At 33.5% G+C, this 18419-nt stretch overlaps 1 protein-coding gene across 1 annotated transcript; it reads left to right on the top strand.

The window, feature by feature from the left end:
• Positions 1–2573: 2573 nt before the first annotated feature.
• Positions 2574–7140, top strand: LOC142642499 (adenylyl-sulfate kinase 3-like). Its single transcript, XM_075816864.1, has 7 exons — positions 2574–3062; positions 3741–3881; positions 4525–4674; positions 4745–4863; positions 5019–5103; positions 6285–6331; positions 6796–7140. Exons 1-7 carry the CDS (start codon positions 2816–2818, stop codon positions 6892–6894), a joined length of 888 nt encoding a protein of 295 aa, XP_075672979.1. The 5' UTR covers positions 2574–2815; the 3' UTR covers positions 6895–7140.
• The last annotated feature ends 11279 nt before the right edge of the window (positions 7141–18419 follow it).

The raw sequence follows: 18419 nt of genomic DNA, 5'->3' as shown, positions 1-18419 counted from the left end.
GCATGAGATGGCACGAATTCAACTTAAGGATAAAAAACTTGAAATAGCAAAAATAAAAATGGAATCGGATATGAAAAGATCAAAAGAGGAATATGAAATGGAAAAATTGAGAATGGGAAAGCTAAAGGAGGTCAATGAAATGGAGAAATTGAGAATGGAAAAGATGAAGGAGGACAATGAAAATGGAGAAATTGAGAATGAATCAGATGAAGGAAGAAAAAGAGCTTATGATGATGGATGTAAGTATGTTGTCTCTAATGCAGCAAGAATATATTCAACAATGCCAAATGGAAATCCTTGAAAATCGAAGGTCTCGTTTTTAGACTATTATCATCATCAATGCTCTTATTTTGTATATGATTAAAAGAGCTTTTTAAACTTGTTTTGTATATTGGGTCACTCATTTTTGTTTTGCTGCAATATGATCTTGTTGCACCATTCATTTTGTTTTGCTACAATGTGATCCTATTGCACTATATATGTATATCCAAGGTGATGGTAATCTCTGCAGCACATGAAGCTGCATAATTTCATTATGTTCTGCAGCACATGAAGCTGCGAAATTTGCTTTAAACTCTATTTTCCCCTTTTGTTTTTCTAATGGTAATCTCCCCCCCCCCTCCCCTTGCTTAAGGCAGTTTGTAAGGGAGATGCCTCTGCTTGTAGTCCTTCTTAGTCTTTTAATGAAATTGCAGTTTATCAAAAAAAAAAAAAAAGTGATGTTCAACCTTATTGTATTAAAGCTTTTGTTCAAATTTCATGCTCCCCATATACAGGGCTTTCGTTCAGATTGTGTGTGTGTGTGTGTGTGTGCACGCGCGCGCTGTCCGTGTGTGTGCTGCCCATATACAGGGGCTCTCATTCAAATTGTGTGTGTGTGTGTGTGTGTGTGCTACCCATCTACAGGGGCTTTCTTTCAGATTGTGTGTGTGTGTGCTGCCCATATACAAGGGCTCTCATTCAGATTGTGTGTGTGTGCTGCCCATATACAGGGGATCTCTTTTAGATTGTGTGTAGCTTTGAAAATATTATTGTTGGGAGATTTAAAATATAGCTTTTAGGAATTTGAAAAATGCAGCTATTGGGAATGAATAGAGAAAGAGTAAAAAAATATTAAAAAAAAGAATAAAGAAAGGTTAAAGAAATAATGAAGAAATAATATTTAAATGAGATAAAGAATGGAATAGGGAATCTGTTGGAAAGTGTATTTGAAAAAGTGGGTAGCTAAAAAGTAAAAGTCACTGTTCATTCTCCAAACAGTATAAAAATTTGGAGAAGCTGCTGGAGACGCTCTAAGAGCCAGCACAACCAATATTTTATACATACCATAATTCATAAACCTGAATAAGTGCTGACCACATTGTTATATTCGAATTTTTTTTTTGATTGCATATTTCAAAAAAAGGTTAATTAAGTTTGTTAAGAAATATTTTGCTTCATGTGAAGAATAAGAACACTTAAAAAAAGGATAAAAGTTTAAAAATTAGTTCTCAAGGGTCCAATAACCTTTTTCCTTTTTTTAAAATAAAAAAATGCTTGTTTATTATTATTTTTCCCACAAATCAATGAAATAATTTTAAAATCTTGGTTTTATTTTAGTTTCTTGAGAACCATGTATAATATTTTAAATCTGATAGAGTTTAGTCAACTAGTGGTCCATCCATCGCATTTCCACGGATGATTCAAGTTACTATTCCACTATTCTTGAACAGGGTGTATGTTGTCAGGCTTTTCTTATTTTCTCACAAATGAGAAGTCAAGAGATGGAGGAAGAAAAAAAAAATTGTAGAGGCTTTATGGTTTTATTACCGTAAAAAGACAAGGTTTTTTTTTTTTTTTCCAAAAAAAAAAAATTTTGTGTAAACATAGGACTATCAATTTAAATGCACTTGAAACAAAAAAAAGAATAAAAAAATTACAAAATGATAAACACAAAAGTATCGTTATCTTTTGGGCTTTTTGCTAAGTAAGTGCTTTCGGGTATCAGGGTGGTTTTCTTCTAGAGGACTGCCTTTCGTTTTGTTTTTCTTCCGTGTCAAGAGGATCAAATCATTTCCTACTAAATAGGGTTATTACTTCCTAAATTCTAGCATATATGAGATTTTTTTAGGAGGAGTTAGGGGGTAGTTGCCCCCCTTTGCCCCTAGTTCCTTTCCTGATTTTCACTAAAATATTGTTTAAAAAAAATATGTATTTTATATATATATATATACATATTTTTTTTATTGAGAAAGTTAAGGAATGTCTTAAGAGTGTTAATTTATAAAAAAAAATTTAGTAAAATATATTTTTTGACAACTATTTATATTTCTCACAAAAGTTGTACTAACTAAAATTGTCCATTAACAAACACTCTAATAAGAGTAGATCGTTCATTTCTTCGGCCCAAATTTTTTTTACATCCAAACAAAAATTGCTGCCTTTCTCTCTCTATCTGCACGTAATATAATTAGACAAACAAAACACATCGTGAGAGCAACTTTGACTTTGGTATAGACTATATTATTATAAAGAGAAATAGTAAATTAATTTCATGCACATTTCAAAAACCAACGGTCACATTTATTATCACCGTTTAGATTTCTAGCTATACCGACCAACATCGCCAAATTCCAAAAAGCATCACCACCATTAAATTTCTCAGTTCTCTCTCTTAACCCCCAAAATTTCCCAAACTATTTTTAATTCTCACAAATATATAGGAGTGTATATATATATATATATATATTTTTTTTTTCACATATAAATAGTACTACTTGTTATTATTGTAAAAACAAAAATTATATTATATTATTTTGTTATAAGTGTATGAGATATGATCGCTGGTGCCATTGGAGGGAAACCAAAAACGCCTACGCCAGGGCTTGTTGCGTCGACGGGGTCTAAGTTCTTGTCGTCGCTGCCAAAGCTAGGGATCGTATCTGTGCCCAATGGCGCTTCCGTAATTTACTTGAAATCGAGGGGCAATTTGCGAATTCAGGCCGTCGAGGGGTCGAGGAAAACCGTCATTGTGAACGAAAAAGTCGACGATTTCGACGACAAGTTCAACAATGGCCACGCTGGTAATTATTTAATTTTCCCATTTCTCTGTTGGCTTTTTTTTTTGGGTGGCTTCCTGTTGGGTTGATGAGAAAGTTTGGGTTTTCATTTTTTTTTTAATTTTAAAAATTGAAATTAACATAATTTTGAACCATTACTTATTTTTGTTATAAATTTTTCATAGCGAAAAGCATGAAAAATTTAATTGTTTTCTGGGTGTGTGATGATTTTGATTGATTTTAATTTGGCTGTGAGTTTGCTTTTGAGGAATGTTTGGTTGTTGAGAAAGTAAGGGAGAGAGATTTTTTTTACTGTGAATTAAGCTCTAATGTGGCCATGTGTGTGTAGCAAGTAGTTTTGGATTGAAATGGTCAATGTGGGCAATTTGTTTCTCATTTTTATTTTTATTTTTGTTTTTGTCATTGAAATTAAAATAATTTTGAACCATTACTTATTTTTATTATCAAATTTTCATAGCAAAAATCATGAAAAATTGAAACTTGTTTTCTGGGTGTGTGATGATTTTGATTGATTTTAATTTGGCTATGAGTTTGCTTTTGTGGAATGTTTGGTTGTTGAGAAAGTAAGGGAGAAAGATTTTATTTTATTTTTTTGCTGTGAATTAAGCTCTAATGTGGGCACATGTGTAGCAAGTAGTTTTGGATTGAAATGGTCAATGTTTTTTGTGTTTTTCTTATTAGGGCAAAACCGAAGCCAGTTATCTACGGTCGGAAAATCGACCAACATTAAGTGGCAGGATTGTTCGGTTGGAAAAATTGATAGACAAAGATTACTCAAACAGAAAGGTTGTGTTATATGGATCACGGGTCTCAGCGGTTCAGGTTTGATGTTGTCATTTTTGTGTTGACAAATGTTGTTTATTTTGGCTATGATAAAAGTGCTTTGTGTGCATCTTAGGGTTTTTTATGAATTCATACGATGTTGTGTTGGTTTATTTGCCAAATTATAATGAAGGATAATGTCCTTGTAGGTGATGATGAATGATAATTTTTAACTATGTAATTGAACTTAGAAGAATATCTCTATGGTTTATTTGATCCATTGCGGAATGACTCTCGCTTCTCTTATTATGCGAAGTGGCTTAGTGTATAGTCAGCCTGGTAGAATAGGTGATTAAATGTAATTTATGTTGTTGTGTTCTAACCTTGTAAGTGTTAACATCTTCATCATTCTTATATATTTTTTTCCTTTTAACTTTACATGTTCTGACGATAAGATTAGTTTGTTGGTGAGCATTATGCTTGGTCTTGGGGATTTTCTTCTTTTAAATTTTAAATCTTCAACTTTTCATTTTTGACTTTTTAGAGCTCTCAGTAAGTTTAGTTCTGAGTCATGCTATTATAAGACATTTGGATTCTTATTGCCACTTTACCATGTTATGTTGAAGCTTGAAAGTATTCATTGTATGAGATTTATATATTTAGCTTTGTTCTTCCCTATTATCTTTTGGTATGTATCTTGTAGGGAAGAGCACTGTGGCGTGTGCTTTGAGTCAGTTCTTGCATCAGAGGGGTAAGATGTGTTATATTCTTGATGGGGACAATGTGAGGCATGGCCTGAATCGTGACCTTGGTTTTAAAGCAGAAGATCGTGCAGAGAACATACGGAGGATTGGTAACTCTTGCTCTAGTGGCTATTTCTTTCTTCCAGTTGTTGGATAATGAATTTTATATATTAATTTCAGGAGAGGTAGCAAAGCTGTTTGCAGATGCTGGAGTTATTTGCATTGCCAGTTTGATTTCTCCCTACAGAAGGGATCGGGATGCATGTCGTGCGCTATTACCAGAAGGGGATTTTATTGAGGTTGGTGCCTCTCATGTTTATGGCTGCTCTTGAACTTTGAGCCAGAAGTTTTATTCCAGTTATTTTCTGTAAATGAACTCTAGTAAAACTACAAAATCAAAATGAAAACTACACTCTTATTTTTTACTCAAACTAGAAAATGCTTAATATAACAGGTTTTTATGGATGTGCCCCTCCAAGTTTGTGAGGCAAGAGACTCAAAGGGCCTCTATAAGCTTGCACGTGCTGGAAAGATCAAAGGTAACTGTAAAAATCCTTTCTAATTTTAATTGATTAATGGCTATTGAATTTTGACTGCCTGCATAATACTGCTTTTTCATTTTTAAATTTTAATTTTAATCCTCTTGAGATTGAGCAACTTGTGCCTAATTATATCCTAAAGAAATTATTCTGATGTAATTATGGACTAGCTAAACATCTGTGATAAGGTAGTTGAGCAAAGGGAGGAGAAAATTAGGAAGCAAAGAGAGAGAAAAGAGATAGAGTCATGTGATGAAAGCCTGCAAAGACTGTAGGGCCTCACAATGACAAAATCCTCACAATTATGTTTATTTTAAAAAAAAAAAATTGGAACTTAAATCCTGAGAAAATTAAGGAGGTTTAGTTTTGGCGTCTGGAAGAGATGAAGGGAGACCAATTGAAAAGTCAAGATGTTTCTATATATATTAGTATTGACATGGTGCATCGTATATTGATACCAGATATCTGCACAAATGTTTATGAATCCTGGTATTATTCTTATTCTTATTATTTTTAGCCATCTTTGTCATTCACTTGAGGATAATATACTTGAACCCTGGAAAGTTTATGTAGTGAAGAGTTTTGGAATTTTTTATGTTACCAGGCCCCAACCATCTGGTGTTTTACAACCAATGAGGGAAAGTGAAATATTTTTGCCTCTCACTTGGTCTTGTTGCTATGGATCTTCTCACTTGAATGGTATATGCATGTGGGTAACAGAAAAGCTATTTGGTTAGTGGGATGAGTCCCCAAAGAATAAAACACATTATCAGTCATTTAGATCTAAGAGGAACTATAGTTGAGTGCATTCGATTTTATGAAAACTGTACTAAATCACCCTTTGAAGTTTTACAGTAATTTAATAGCTAATGAGCAGCTTTGAGTCTTTGACCGGGCCTAGTGGATTAAATAATGATTGTCTTAACTTATATTTTTAGAGGGGCTATATTGTGAAAATAATTTACTTGTGCAACTATGCATTTGATATTAGAACCCACAAGAAGTAGGGGACTCTTTCATTCTTCATTTTTACAAGAATCTGTGGTCAAAAGAGAATTTGTGGTCACTTATCAAAAAACATATAAAGAGATGTGGTCAATAACTGTACCATGCAGGCCATTTTTAGGCTTTTAGTCTGTTATTAATTGTTAAAATCTGATATTAGTTAAAAAAAATTGCAGGCTTTACTGGGATCGATGACCCATATGAGCAGCCATTAAACTGCGAGGTATGTATACTTTCTTGAGAAAGCAGAACACGTTTGATACGCTTCAACATGAAGAGATGTAAATACAAACACATATGCTTGAATGTGTCTCTAACAAGAGTTCTTACGGTGTACTCTCTTCTGATTTTTAAGGAAACTAGGAAGAATAATTCTTGGTGCTGTTTTTAAACTCAAATAAAATTGTGTGCTAGCAGGTCCTAGGAATTACTTTAGACTTTCTAAATGTAAACAATGAAACTGTAACAATATTCATGCTGTGTTAGTTTTATTCAGTTGTATGTGCAACTGCAGGCATTGATGCTTGTTTAACTATAATTATAAAAAGAAGATAATAACTTCAATAATAACAAGTATTTATAATACTTTGTGAAAGAAGTTTTGCTATTTCTTATGTTTTAAGTCTTATATCTATCAATTTTTGTTGTTTTAAGGGAAATTTTATATGGGAATGTTTTCTTCCACAGATAGTATTAGAACATAAAGGAGGAGATGGTGCTTCCCCATGTGTAATGGCTGAAAAAGTGGTTTCTTACCTGGAGGAGAAGGGGTACCTAGAGGCATAACAAGATGGTGGCTCTCCCCTCCTGGCTTTCTAAGTTTTTTTTTTTTTTTACCATACAACTGCAACAGAGGTTTGTTTGTAATAGTATCTGTTGCATTATTTCATTGATAAATTAATTAATGCTAAGCTGCCAACCAAATTCTTATTCTTCCTTTTCTTCTTTTTTCCTTTATTGAATCAATCTGGAAGTTTGTTTTCTTTTTTTGTACATGAATTTAAGCAATATGATGTAATTGCTTGTCTGAAACTTCTTATCGTCAATTATTTAAGTAATAGCTTTTCTACGTACATCCATATATGCGAAACTTACCATGCACCAATACCATACATCAGTCTAAAAGCATGGAAGTTAATGTTCTGGCTTCTGTCATGTTGACTCAGAAGGGAGATTTTAGTGTTAATCATACATCCATAAGGATACTTTGATCTTTTTTACACAAGTTCTAGCAATATCACTATACATAGAAGGGTTAACTCATAAACTGGCTTATGATTTTCGTTCTAAGGTAATGGTGCTTGCTGTTATGTTGTGTTCAGGGTTTTACTTATGCCATTTTAACTCTCTATCTTCTATACCAGAGAAGATTTGGTTTTTTTTATTGTTAACATCAGTACTCTCATAAGAACCTCTAAACACTGTTGGCTCAAGGGCTATGATATATCTGTGTTAATTTATCGGGCCGAATTTGTCAAACCATACCCTTGAAGTTGAAGAAAAGGGCAAATCTGACTCTCACAACCTTCAAGTCTGCAAAACTGATGTCACCAGTATACTATATAATAGCAATAGGATCCCAGTCCCAGGTCTGTATTTTCACATCCATTTAGTGATTTGAGGTAGATATGGAGGGACCATGTATTAAGAGGTATAAAATGTGAAACAGTATAATGATAACTGGGGATTGGTTTAATAGAATAGAATCTGATAAATGGATTTTTGAACTCTATAACATAAAAAGGAATTATTGCTAGTGAGGGATAAAAAATGGATTCCGGGAAAAGAGAGGTATTTTCATTTTGAGGAAAATCCATAGTTTCAGATTCATGTACCGGACCTTGAACCTGTGACTTTTTAGTTAGAATTCCACTCATGACACCAACAGGCCACAGGTATTTATTCTTTGCTTTTTTGGTTTTGAGAAGTGAGCTAACTAGTAACTCTCCAAACTCCAAATCTTTATATCTAGTCAGAAATTGATGAAAATATTATGTGATTTGAACTTCCATTTGATTTCAAATCCACGATAGCATTATTCACCGAGTCTTTTGGCTGAATATTGCGAAATCTTGAGTTTATTTGCATTATAGGTACTATTCCAAGTTATTTGGGGAATTGAGGAAAGAGAGTGAATTTCGGCAACAGTGTTGCCGAAATTCTAACAAAAGTATGAGAGAGAAATAGAAAAAGGTGGAGAAAAAAAATTTTGAATTTCGGTAATGAGATTACCGAAATTCTTGCTACCCAAATTGCTGCACCCGAAGTGTGAGTGCCTGAAGTAGGGAAACCAATTATGGCAATGCCATTGCTGAAATAGAGGGAAAATTTTTTTTTGTGCAATTGATTTGTGACAATGTCATTGCCGAAAATAAGGGGGGGGGGAGAAACCAATTGTGGCAATGGCATTGCCGAAATAGAGGGGAAAAAAATTGTGCAATTGATTTGTGGCAATGCCATTGCCGAAAATGGGGGGAAAAAAAAGAGAGAAAACCAATGGTGGCAATGGCATTGTCGAAATAAAAGGAAATTTTTTTTTTTTTGTAGGAATGGATTTGCGGCAATGGCATTGCCCAAATAGAAAGGAAAAAAAAGTACGTTCACAACATTTTTACAACAAATGGTTAGTTGTTGCTGGTTCAAATTTGAACCTAACGCTAAGATTACTTTTTTGCCCCAACAATAACAATCAGTAACAACCTATCACTTATAATTTGTTGTGAAAATGTTGTCCGAATAAAAAAAATAGTAAACATATTCTTATCTTTCAGTAGTTTTTTTTTACTTGGTTTGTGTGTATGTCATGTTCTTTTATTTCATATTGTAAAAGTATCTGTGAGGAGTCAATCAACTAATCAATTCACCTCTTCCTCCCATTTTTATTTTCTGCCTGGAATAGATTCCATTGATCATTCCTAATAAAACCATATCACGCCTAAAATCTATCTTCAGAGATTCTTTTTGACTTTTTATTCATCCTCTCTGTAACAAGAGATTCTTTTTTATCTTTTTATTTGTCCTTTTCCTAATAAAAGACAAGTGCCCTTCTTGAAGTCTCATCACAAAGTTACTCTTCTACTTTGCATCTCCTCTCAGTTACTATTTTGCTTTGCTTCAGTGTGCACAACTAAGGATTGTAAGTTTTGGGTTAATGTAAGTTTTTTTGCTTTGCTTATTAAAAAACTTACAGCTCTAGAAATTAACAGATTTATTATTATTGTATAAATATATGCTTTGTAAATATTAGAAGCTAATACATTGTAAAATATTATGTATTGTTGTGGTTAATATTGTTTGTATGCGATTATGATTATGATTATTGTTGTTTTTATTCAAATTTTAGATTAATGAATTTTTTATGGTTAGGACTACAAACATTTTTAGTATTGTTGTTATTTTGTGTTGATTTATTATTATCTAATTGTGTTTTTTTTTTTGTTGCAAGTATCACTCTATAATTCTCACTCTTTCTGTTGGTATCACAATTGTGGTATCTCAACTCTCTAATTAAATTTATGTATGTGTTTTGTTAATTTTGAAATTATTTAATATTATTTATTGTTATTATTAGTATATGACCACAACAATTTTATTATTGTGATCTTTTTATAATCAAATTTACTTTGTTATTATCAATTATTACATCTATTACTTGGAAAAAATATATTGCATAATATGTTTGTTGGTTTATAATAAAGATATGTATGTGTATTATTTTTATTTAGTACAATAAATCGTACATTTGTGTTTCTTTTTCTTTAAAGTTTTGTTGGTATAAAAATTAATTATATGCTTTATAAATATTATACGCTAATATATTGTAAATATTATATATGGTTATATTAATGTTATTATTTTTTATTATTGTTCTTTTGTTTTTAGAAGATATTTATGATTATCTGATTATGTTTTTTTTTTGTTCTTTCTTTCTTTTCTTGCAAGTATCACTCTATAATTCCCACATTCCTTCACTTCGTATCGCAATTGTAGTAAGCTTCTCGGCCCCCTAATTTAATTGGAAATTATTTTCTTAGTTTGTAATTTTTTATATAGATGGTTTGTAAAAAAATGTATCTTCAGATATTGTAATTTTTTAATATCAGTGTATATATATTAAAGATACTGTGAAAACGCATCTTCACTTACACTATACTTTATATTATGTGTGTATGAATTTAAAAATAAAATAATTAGGGTTGATTCCATTCCAATTATGAGTATGAGTATGAGTATGATTATGATTAATTTCTTATATTCTATTTAATTTAGGGTTGACCAAGATCTTAATAGTACTTTATTTTCAATTCATTAATGTCATAGAGGTTATCTCAGTCCAAAAAAATGGTTAATTTAGTTTATAGAAAATTTCCTACTAATATAGAGTTAATGGATGTTGCATGGTTTAACTCATTGTAGCATTTAATGTAGGATATATTTGAAATGGAGCCTAGATCATTCGATCATTCTCTGCTAACCCAACAACAATATCACATCTCTAATGATGCAATGGAAGGCAGTGTACGTTGCGAGATCAAAATTTATTAATATCCTAATAATATCTACAATTATTCAATTTACATGAAAATAATTTCTACATTAGCAATATAACATTGTACATTTAAAAAAAAATTCAGGTTTCCACCTTGCGAGTGCGACCCCAACCGTTTGCACCCCTCCCCCCCCCCCCTTCGGCGGCAGTTAGGCGAGCATATCACCCCATATTTGCATTAATGTAGACTACACCGTGTTACCCGCCTACCACATATAGATATTGACTGGAGTCTTATCACTTCACCTACCTAATTGTGAAATGTCGATCACTCCATACATTTCACCTACCTAATTGTGAAATATCGATCACTCTACAAGATATAGCAATCATTACAAGATTGCTTATTGATGGAAATGTAGTGTGCGAGTCCACTAATTTGGAATGGAGAACAGTTTGTCAGAATTTACTTAGAGTGACACCACCTAAAAATGCATTGGCATATGGTGGCTTTAAAATAACATGGGTAAGGAATACATTCTCAAACCTACCAGAGGGTGCCAATGTTGTAACAACCCAACAGTATGCTAGGGCATACATGTTCCAGGTTTTGGCTTTACTATTTGGAAATAAGAGCCAAAGTAGACTGCATTACTGCTTTCTCAAGCTGTTAGAAGACTTTGGTGTAGCTGGGGAATATAGCTCGGGTAGTGCCACACTTGCTTTCCTTTATAAAGAGCTGTGTACTGTTGCTATTAAAAAAAGCACGGAGGTTGTAGGTCCTGTTTTCATATTACAATTATTGGCGTGGGAGCATCTTCCATATTTGACCCAAATTCCAATAATTCCAGTAAATTTAAATGGTGACAACCCATACAGTTGCAGGTATAATATTTACTTTCTATTTCTATACAATATTGTATACTGTAGCGTTTATCCTTGATACTTACAAACCCTAAAATCAGTGGCAATCATTAATTATGTATAGGTGGGATACCAAGAGAACGTTTACTCACACACCAATGTATGTTCTACGTGCGTACCGTTCTAATCACGACACACATAATAATGAACATGTAATATATGTTGTCACAATGCATCAATGGTTAATTTACTAGTTATATTATTGTCTTGATCGATTATAACATAGTTATTGTAATTAAAATCGCAGGTTGTTTGGACACCATACAATGATTATTTGCATCTATGGTGTCTTGCTGAAAAACATATATGGCTTACAATAGGGTCATTGCTATGTTTCCAAATTATTGAGTATTACCATCCAGAAAGAGTCATGCAACAATTTGGGTTGTTGCAAAGATGTCTAAAGTGGCCTACTGACAATTTTGATAAATCCATGTATTGTGTAAAGTTGACAGGAAAGTCTGGTGTTGATTGGCTTAGACAGCATGCACAATACTACCGACTTTGGAACCAGCGAGCTCAAAATGTAGTTGGGGACGATAATTTTCATGTAGGTGTGGACTACACAACATGGTACCAACAACATGGTCACTTATTCACGACATCAGAGGCGGCTGCCCATATGTACCAGGTTATTATTTTAGCATTTTCAATACTGCACTAATATTGATAACAAATTATTTACATAAACAAAATATTGCACTAATATTGATAATAAATTATTATTTTAGCTTTTTCAATAATACTGCACTAATAATTTTTTTCTTTTTATGTGGCAGCAAACGGAAATTAATAATATGTTAACTTTGGCTGTTGCAAACTAAGAGAGGACTAACCTGATTGCACAACAAGTCCTTTCGGCAATAGTAGAGGGCTTTAATCGAGTGAAGTTATCAATGGAAGCATAATTTCCTCCATCCCTACTGAGAGGGTGACACACTTTGGGCGACGACAGAGGCACCAAGGAAGACAGCGTAGACAATGCAGAAATGAAGAAGCTGGACTATCCACCTCTACCTAAGTTGGGCCATCCACATCTGCCCGTAATGAGCCTACCACCTTTAATGAGTATAATCCAATTAATGTTAACGAGTATTGCATGTCTTTATATCAACAGATTGGATTATCCACTTCCATAGGATAAGGATTTGAGGGTTTGTTTAACTATAACCATTATCCCCAGCCTAGTTCAACACCTCCCTCTTATCATCCATCGCCACCTCCATCCTATTTTAGGCAATACAATTATGACCAAGATAGCCAGTTTAGCTATGAACAACCTTCCCAACCATCCCTTCATGTGGGTGATTTTTGCACACCACCAAATACATGGGCATGTGCTCCGAACTCTGAGGAAGAGGCCTCTGTAACAGACTCTGAAGAAGATGCCTCAAATGAGGACAGTAGGGAAGATGCAGAAGATACGGAGGTGTCATCAGATAATGAAAGTGATGAAAGTGGTAATTATCAAACATTTTGATATTGGAACACAGCCAAGGCACATGGGGAAAAGTCTTGTGCAAGCACGAAAGTACCCTCAACGAGTAAATATGCATCCTCCATGTTGTGGAACACAACAAAAACTTCATGTACCCCATCATGGAAATAACTATCAATATGGCATGGTTGTTTATTAAAAATATATTAAAGTATTATCATTATTTATGCATCATTGTAGCAAAATATACTATGCCTAGATAGTATACATATCACTTTATACTACTAACCGTAAGACCTTTGCAAAAATAAGAAATGTGTACACATATTTGGTATTTGAAGTGAGGTGATTGACTTCTTCCATAATTTTTTTTTATCCGGACATCTCTCTCTCTCTCCTCCCATTTTCGGCAACTTGGTTGCCACAATTGGTTTTTTTTTTTTTCCCTCCATTTTCAGCAACTTGGTTGCCACAATTCTCTTTTTTTCCCCCCATTTTCGGCAATGGCATTGCCACAAATCAATTGCACAAAAATTTCCCCCCCCCTCTATTTCGGCAATGGCATTGCCCCCATTGGTTTCCCTGCTTCAGGCACTCTCCTAGCATTTCGAGCACTCACTCGCTTGGGCAGCAATTTGTTTAGCAGGAATTTCAGTAATCTCATTACTGAAATTCAAAATTTTCTCTCCCCACCTTTTTCTATTTCTCTCTCATACTTTTGTTAGAATTTCGGCTACACCGTTGCCGAAATTCACTGTCTTTCCTTAATTTCTTAAATAACTTGGAACAATACCTATAACACAAATAAACTCGAGATTCTGCAATATTAAGCCAAAAGACTCTTATTCACCTATGGTAGGATTCTAAGAATTGGGGAAAAAATTCTGACATTAGCGAGGTCAGAACATCTCATAGCTTCAATCAAAATATTTAGTAAAAAGACCTGGCTAATGGAATAGGTTCGAATTTGTTGGCTTAATAAGCCGCAGTACCTATCACTATCACCTATGACATATTGACATTTGTTTTGAATTTGACAAGTTATATCACTTTAGTTTGGTATGACCCGTAGTATTTCACATGCAAAAAATTAAATAAGGAGAGAGAAAAAAAACTTGGGTTTATTCTTTTTCCTATAAAAAATCAGACAAATAGGACAATTAATAAAAGAATAAATATAAATAAAATTAATAAAAGAAGAAAGAAAGAAAAAAAAAAAGAAAAAGAAAGTCGAACCAAGTTGGGAAAAGCTTGTTTATGGTTAGCTTATTTAAAAAATAAGTTTAAGTTTAAGCTCACATTATAATGTGTTTGTGAGTATTCATGTGAGAAAAATGTTTAATTTAAATATATATATATATATATAATATTATATTTTTATATGTATACTTGTATTACAAGAATAAATTTATATAAACTTGATATTAAACAATACAAGTATATAAATAAGTTTATAAAATATCAAATTAATATTTATAATTTAGTGATAATTAATGTTGGGGTCTTTTTGTAAACATAATACACATTGCATTTTGACAAGTTAACGATTAGATTCTGGTCCTTTGAGGCAGTCAAATTTAATATTCACATCAATAGATCGCTCAATATTGGGCACTATTGTCGTGTTTTCTTTTAGGCAATAAAATAACATAACAAACAAGGAGATTAGATAAATAGTGAGAAAAATAAAGTTTCTAACGTGAAGGTACGGGTATGAACCATATATAGAAATAAAGTTTGAGTTTACCTAAAAAAATAAATAAATAAATAAAGTTTGGCAAGAGTATATAATATAATAAGAGAGATGCTACGTCTATAACATTTTTACAACAAATCGTAGGTGGTTAGTTGTTATTGGTTCAAATTTGAACCTAACACGAAAATTACTTTTTTGTTCCAATAATAACAACTAGTAACAATCTGCCACTTATGATTTGTTGTGAAAATATTATGGACATATCATTTTTCATATAATAAATATATTAGTGAAATAAGTTTCCGCAAAAGAAAACATATTTATTTCGCTTTTGGTGCTATATATGCCGTGCCCCATGGAACTTTTGCAAAAACATGATCAGCACGTTAACATCAGTACGTGAAAGAAGAAGAGGACGTTATTCCTCAAATAGAGATGGATACTTTTAGTGGAAACTGGAAAATGGGTATTAGTGAAAACTAGAAGATATCAATGGCAGCAAGATAGCATGAATTAATGAAGATGTGAAAATCCACTGAAATATATATAATATTCCTCCAATATATGGAGATGCCATGGTCACTTTAATTAGTGAAAACTATCGGTCAATGGAAAATGGGCGATAGTGAAAACTAGAAGTTGCCAATGGCAGCAAGCATGAATGAAGATGTTAAAAACCTCTGAAATAATATTCCTCTTCAGTCTCTTTCAAGTGTTCAACTATTTTTTCTTTGATGCAGTTGAAATTTTGCGTATTTTTTCTTAATTTACGTGACTAAAATGTTGGAAAAATAGCATGGAGTGAATAAGAAATTGATATTTTTATGTTCACTTGAAGATGCTATTAAAAGTAGTAAAAATCCCGAGTCCTACATAGGAAAGGAAATCGATAATATATGAGTTTATATGCTCATGAGTTGGGCTTTTGGCATATGTGGACTGGGTCTACTTGTCCAAATAATAATATTTTATTATTTTAAATTTTGAGTCAGTTAGTCTGTGTACAACAGTTATTACTGAAATAGAGTACTTGTTCAGTAACGTATAATTTTGCATAGTCCCTCATTCATAAAAACTGCTTTCAGAAAAAACTCTCCAGTAAGAATTTTTGTGCATTCATTCTATGTCAAAGGGAGAGGAAGAGATATTGAGTAATTCGCAGAGCACGACCTTGAGTGCTTCGTTTTTGTGTTGTAGATCATTTTATCCTTGGAAGCAGATGTCCGTGAGTCTCAAAGCATCACAGTGATTGTGTGAGGGGTGAAATCTGCTTGAAGGAGATTGTGTCAAACACAAGACTTGATCTGATTTATTCATTCTTTACGCATCTGGTCTGTGATTTTTTAATTATTTACAAATTTCTCTTTATATATAAATTCAGTATTTGTTTATTATTGTTGTATTGTACATCTATTTGTGTTATTATTTTTTCTTAGATCTGTGTATTGTCCTTTTGCATTATCACAAAAAATAAATTGTTGATATATACCCAACATAAAATACTTTTTTTTTCTTTAATTAATATCTTATTTGAAGCTAATGGAGAATTGGTGGAAGCCATGCCAACAAAATCAAGTAAAGTTTTTACTTTAGTCTGTTGACGGTGCTCATCTAAATTTAAATTTTCAATTTAATTATTACAATTAACTTATTATAGTTTTTACTTAATAGTCATTTTACAGGATGGGAAAGACCCTTCTAGATTGTATGTTCATGTAGTGATTATTGTACAAGAATATATGGTGTGTTTTTTTTTTTTGAGAGATAAGTACAACATGCAGCTAAGGGTCATCAAATAGCCCACGGCCTATAGCCCGACCCAAAAACCCGACGGCTCACTGGGCTAATGGGCAGCCCGACCCGTTGTTATTGAGGCTCATGGGTAGCCCACTAGCCCAGTGGGTACCCAGTGGGCTAGCCCAGTAGCCCAAGCCGTTGCTCAGCCCGTTGGCCTAACCGTTGGCCCAGCCCAATTACTCATAATTCATAACAAAAATATATAGGAAGTGTATGAAGGATTGATCTTGAGATATTATAGAGGAATTTCTTAAGAGAACTCCCTCAACCACTAAGATAATCAACGTAATTGTGCTAAACTTAGTTTACTAAATATATATTTTTCTAGTAGTCTAGCAAATTTGAATTAACCATTGGACATTTTTTTTATTAAAGATAAAAAAAAAAAAAATTTAAAGCCTTAATAAAAAAAAATTAAATAGGTTTCCATCAACAAAAAAATTAAATAGATTTGACTGTAAAAAAATTTGTAAATAAGTATTAAATTCTTTAATTCTTTCATTTAAAAAAATAGATTGATTATTCCCGTATAAAAAATTGATTTTTTCCTTATAAAAATAATAAAATAATATGCTAACACAAGCCCATGGGTAATCCATTAAGCCCAACTTGATATCCCAGCTCATTAAAGACAAAATGGGCATTACCTATGGGCAAGGTCATGGGCTGAGGTTTTCTCTTTCGGCCTAGTCCGACCCGGCCCGTTAACTAGTTAATAGCCCATTATGCCCAGCCCATTGTGCCCATGGGCCAAATAAAAATGGGCCGGGCCAGCCCGACCAGGCCCATTGACGACCCTTACATGCTGCTAACCCTGCAGCTTGAGCCATTTTCCCCCTAGACCTCTAAGCATTTTGTGCATAGGGAGGTACTAATTTAACAGATAATCGTGAACCTATGTGTAAATTAATGTTTCACTAACCATTAATAATATGAAAATATTGCCACAATTACAACTAAGACAAAACCAGTTTCAGTAAGTTGCTCTGTGTAACCCATATTACTACGGTTTTTAACAATTAACCTATGTTAGAGCACCAGCATTCATTATTTCAATTCTATCCTATTTTACCATCTAAAAAGCCACTTTATCAATTATACAATACCATTTTTCACTACACCCAACATCCAATCTTCTATTTTCCTATTCTACTCATTAAAATAATATATTTACGCATTAAAATATATAACCAAGTCCTCTCAGAGAAACCCTGTTGCAAAAAAGAAAAACCCAGAAATTCACCTTGCCACCACCACGCCACCGGCCAGCAACCACCACCACAACCAAACTCACCACCAACAACAACCACAAGAAACAACCACTAAGAGGGAAAGAAACACAAAAAATTGCCAAAAACCACCACCACCGATCGAGGAAATTGCCAAGAAATCCATTAAACATACCCAGCAAACCCAAATTAATCCACCAGCAAATCATAACAGTAAACCCATCAAACCCAAATCAATCCACCACCCACCGATACACCACCTCAGCACCAACCTGACCTGCCACATCTGCTTCCACATCAAACCCATGAGCGCCACCAACCCATGAGACCCACGATCCACGGCGAGCTCGGCACCACCCTGATCCACCACCATGGCACCAGCCTGAGACCCACGACGGCTTAGTCACGATGAGCACGGCACCACCCTGATCCATGGCGAGCACGGCACCACCCCAATCCACCACCACGGCACCACCCTAATCTGCCATATCAAACCATGAGCTCCACCAAATATGAGGCCCACAGAGGCTTGATTCAAGGGAAAATAGAGAAAAAAAAAAAAGAAAGGAAAGGGAAGACAGGGATGAGAGAGAGGGAAGAGTTGAATGAGAGAATGAACTGAAAAAGAAGAAAGAAAAAGAGAGAGAGAGAGAGAGAGAGAGAGAGAGGAGATGAGAGTATTGGTGAGAGAGTGAGGAGATAAAGCAAACAGTAAAAAGAATAAAATATTAATATTTG

This window comes from Castanea sativa, chromosome 7, assembly GCF_040712315.1.
Source record: "Castanea sativa cultivar Marrone di Chiusa Pesio chromosome 7, ASM4071231v1".
Taxonomy (NCBI): domain Eukaryota; kingdom Viridiplantae; phylum Streptophyta; class Magnoliopsida; order Fagales; family Fagaceae; genus Castanea; species Castanea sativa.
Note: the sequence above shows the minus strand (reverse complement) of the source record. Positions and strands in the feature narration are given on the sequence as shown.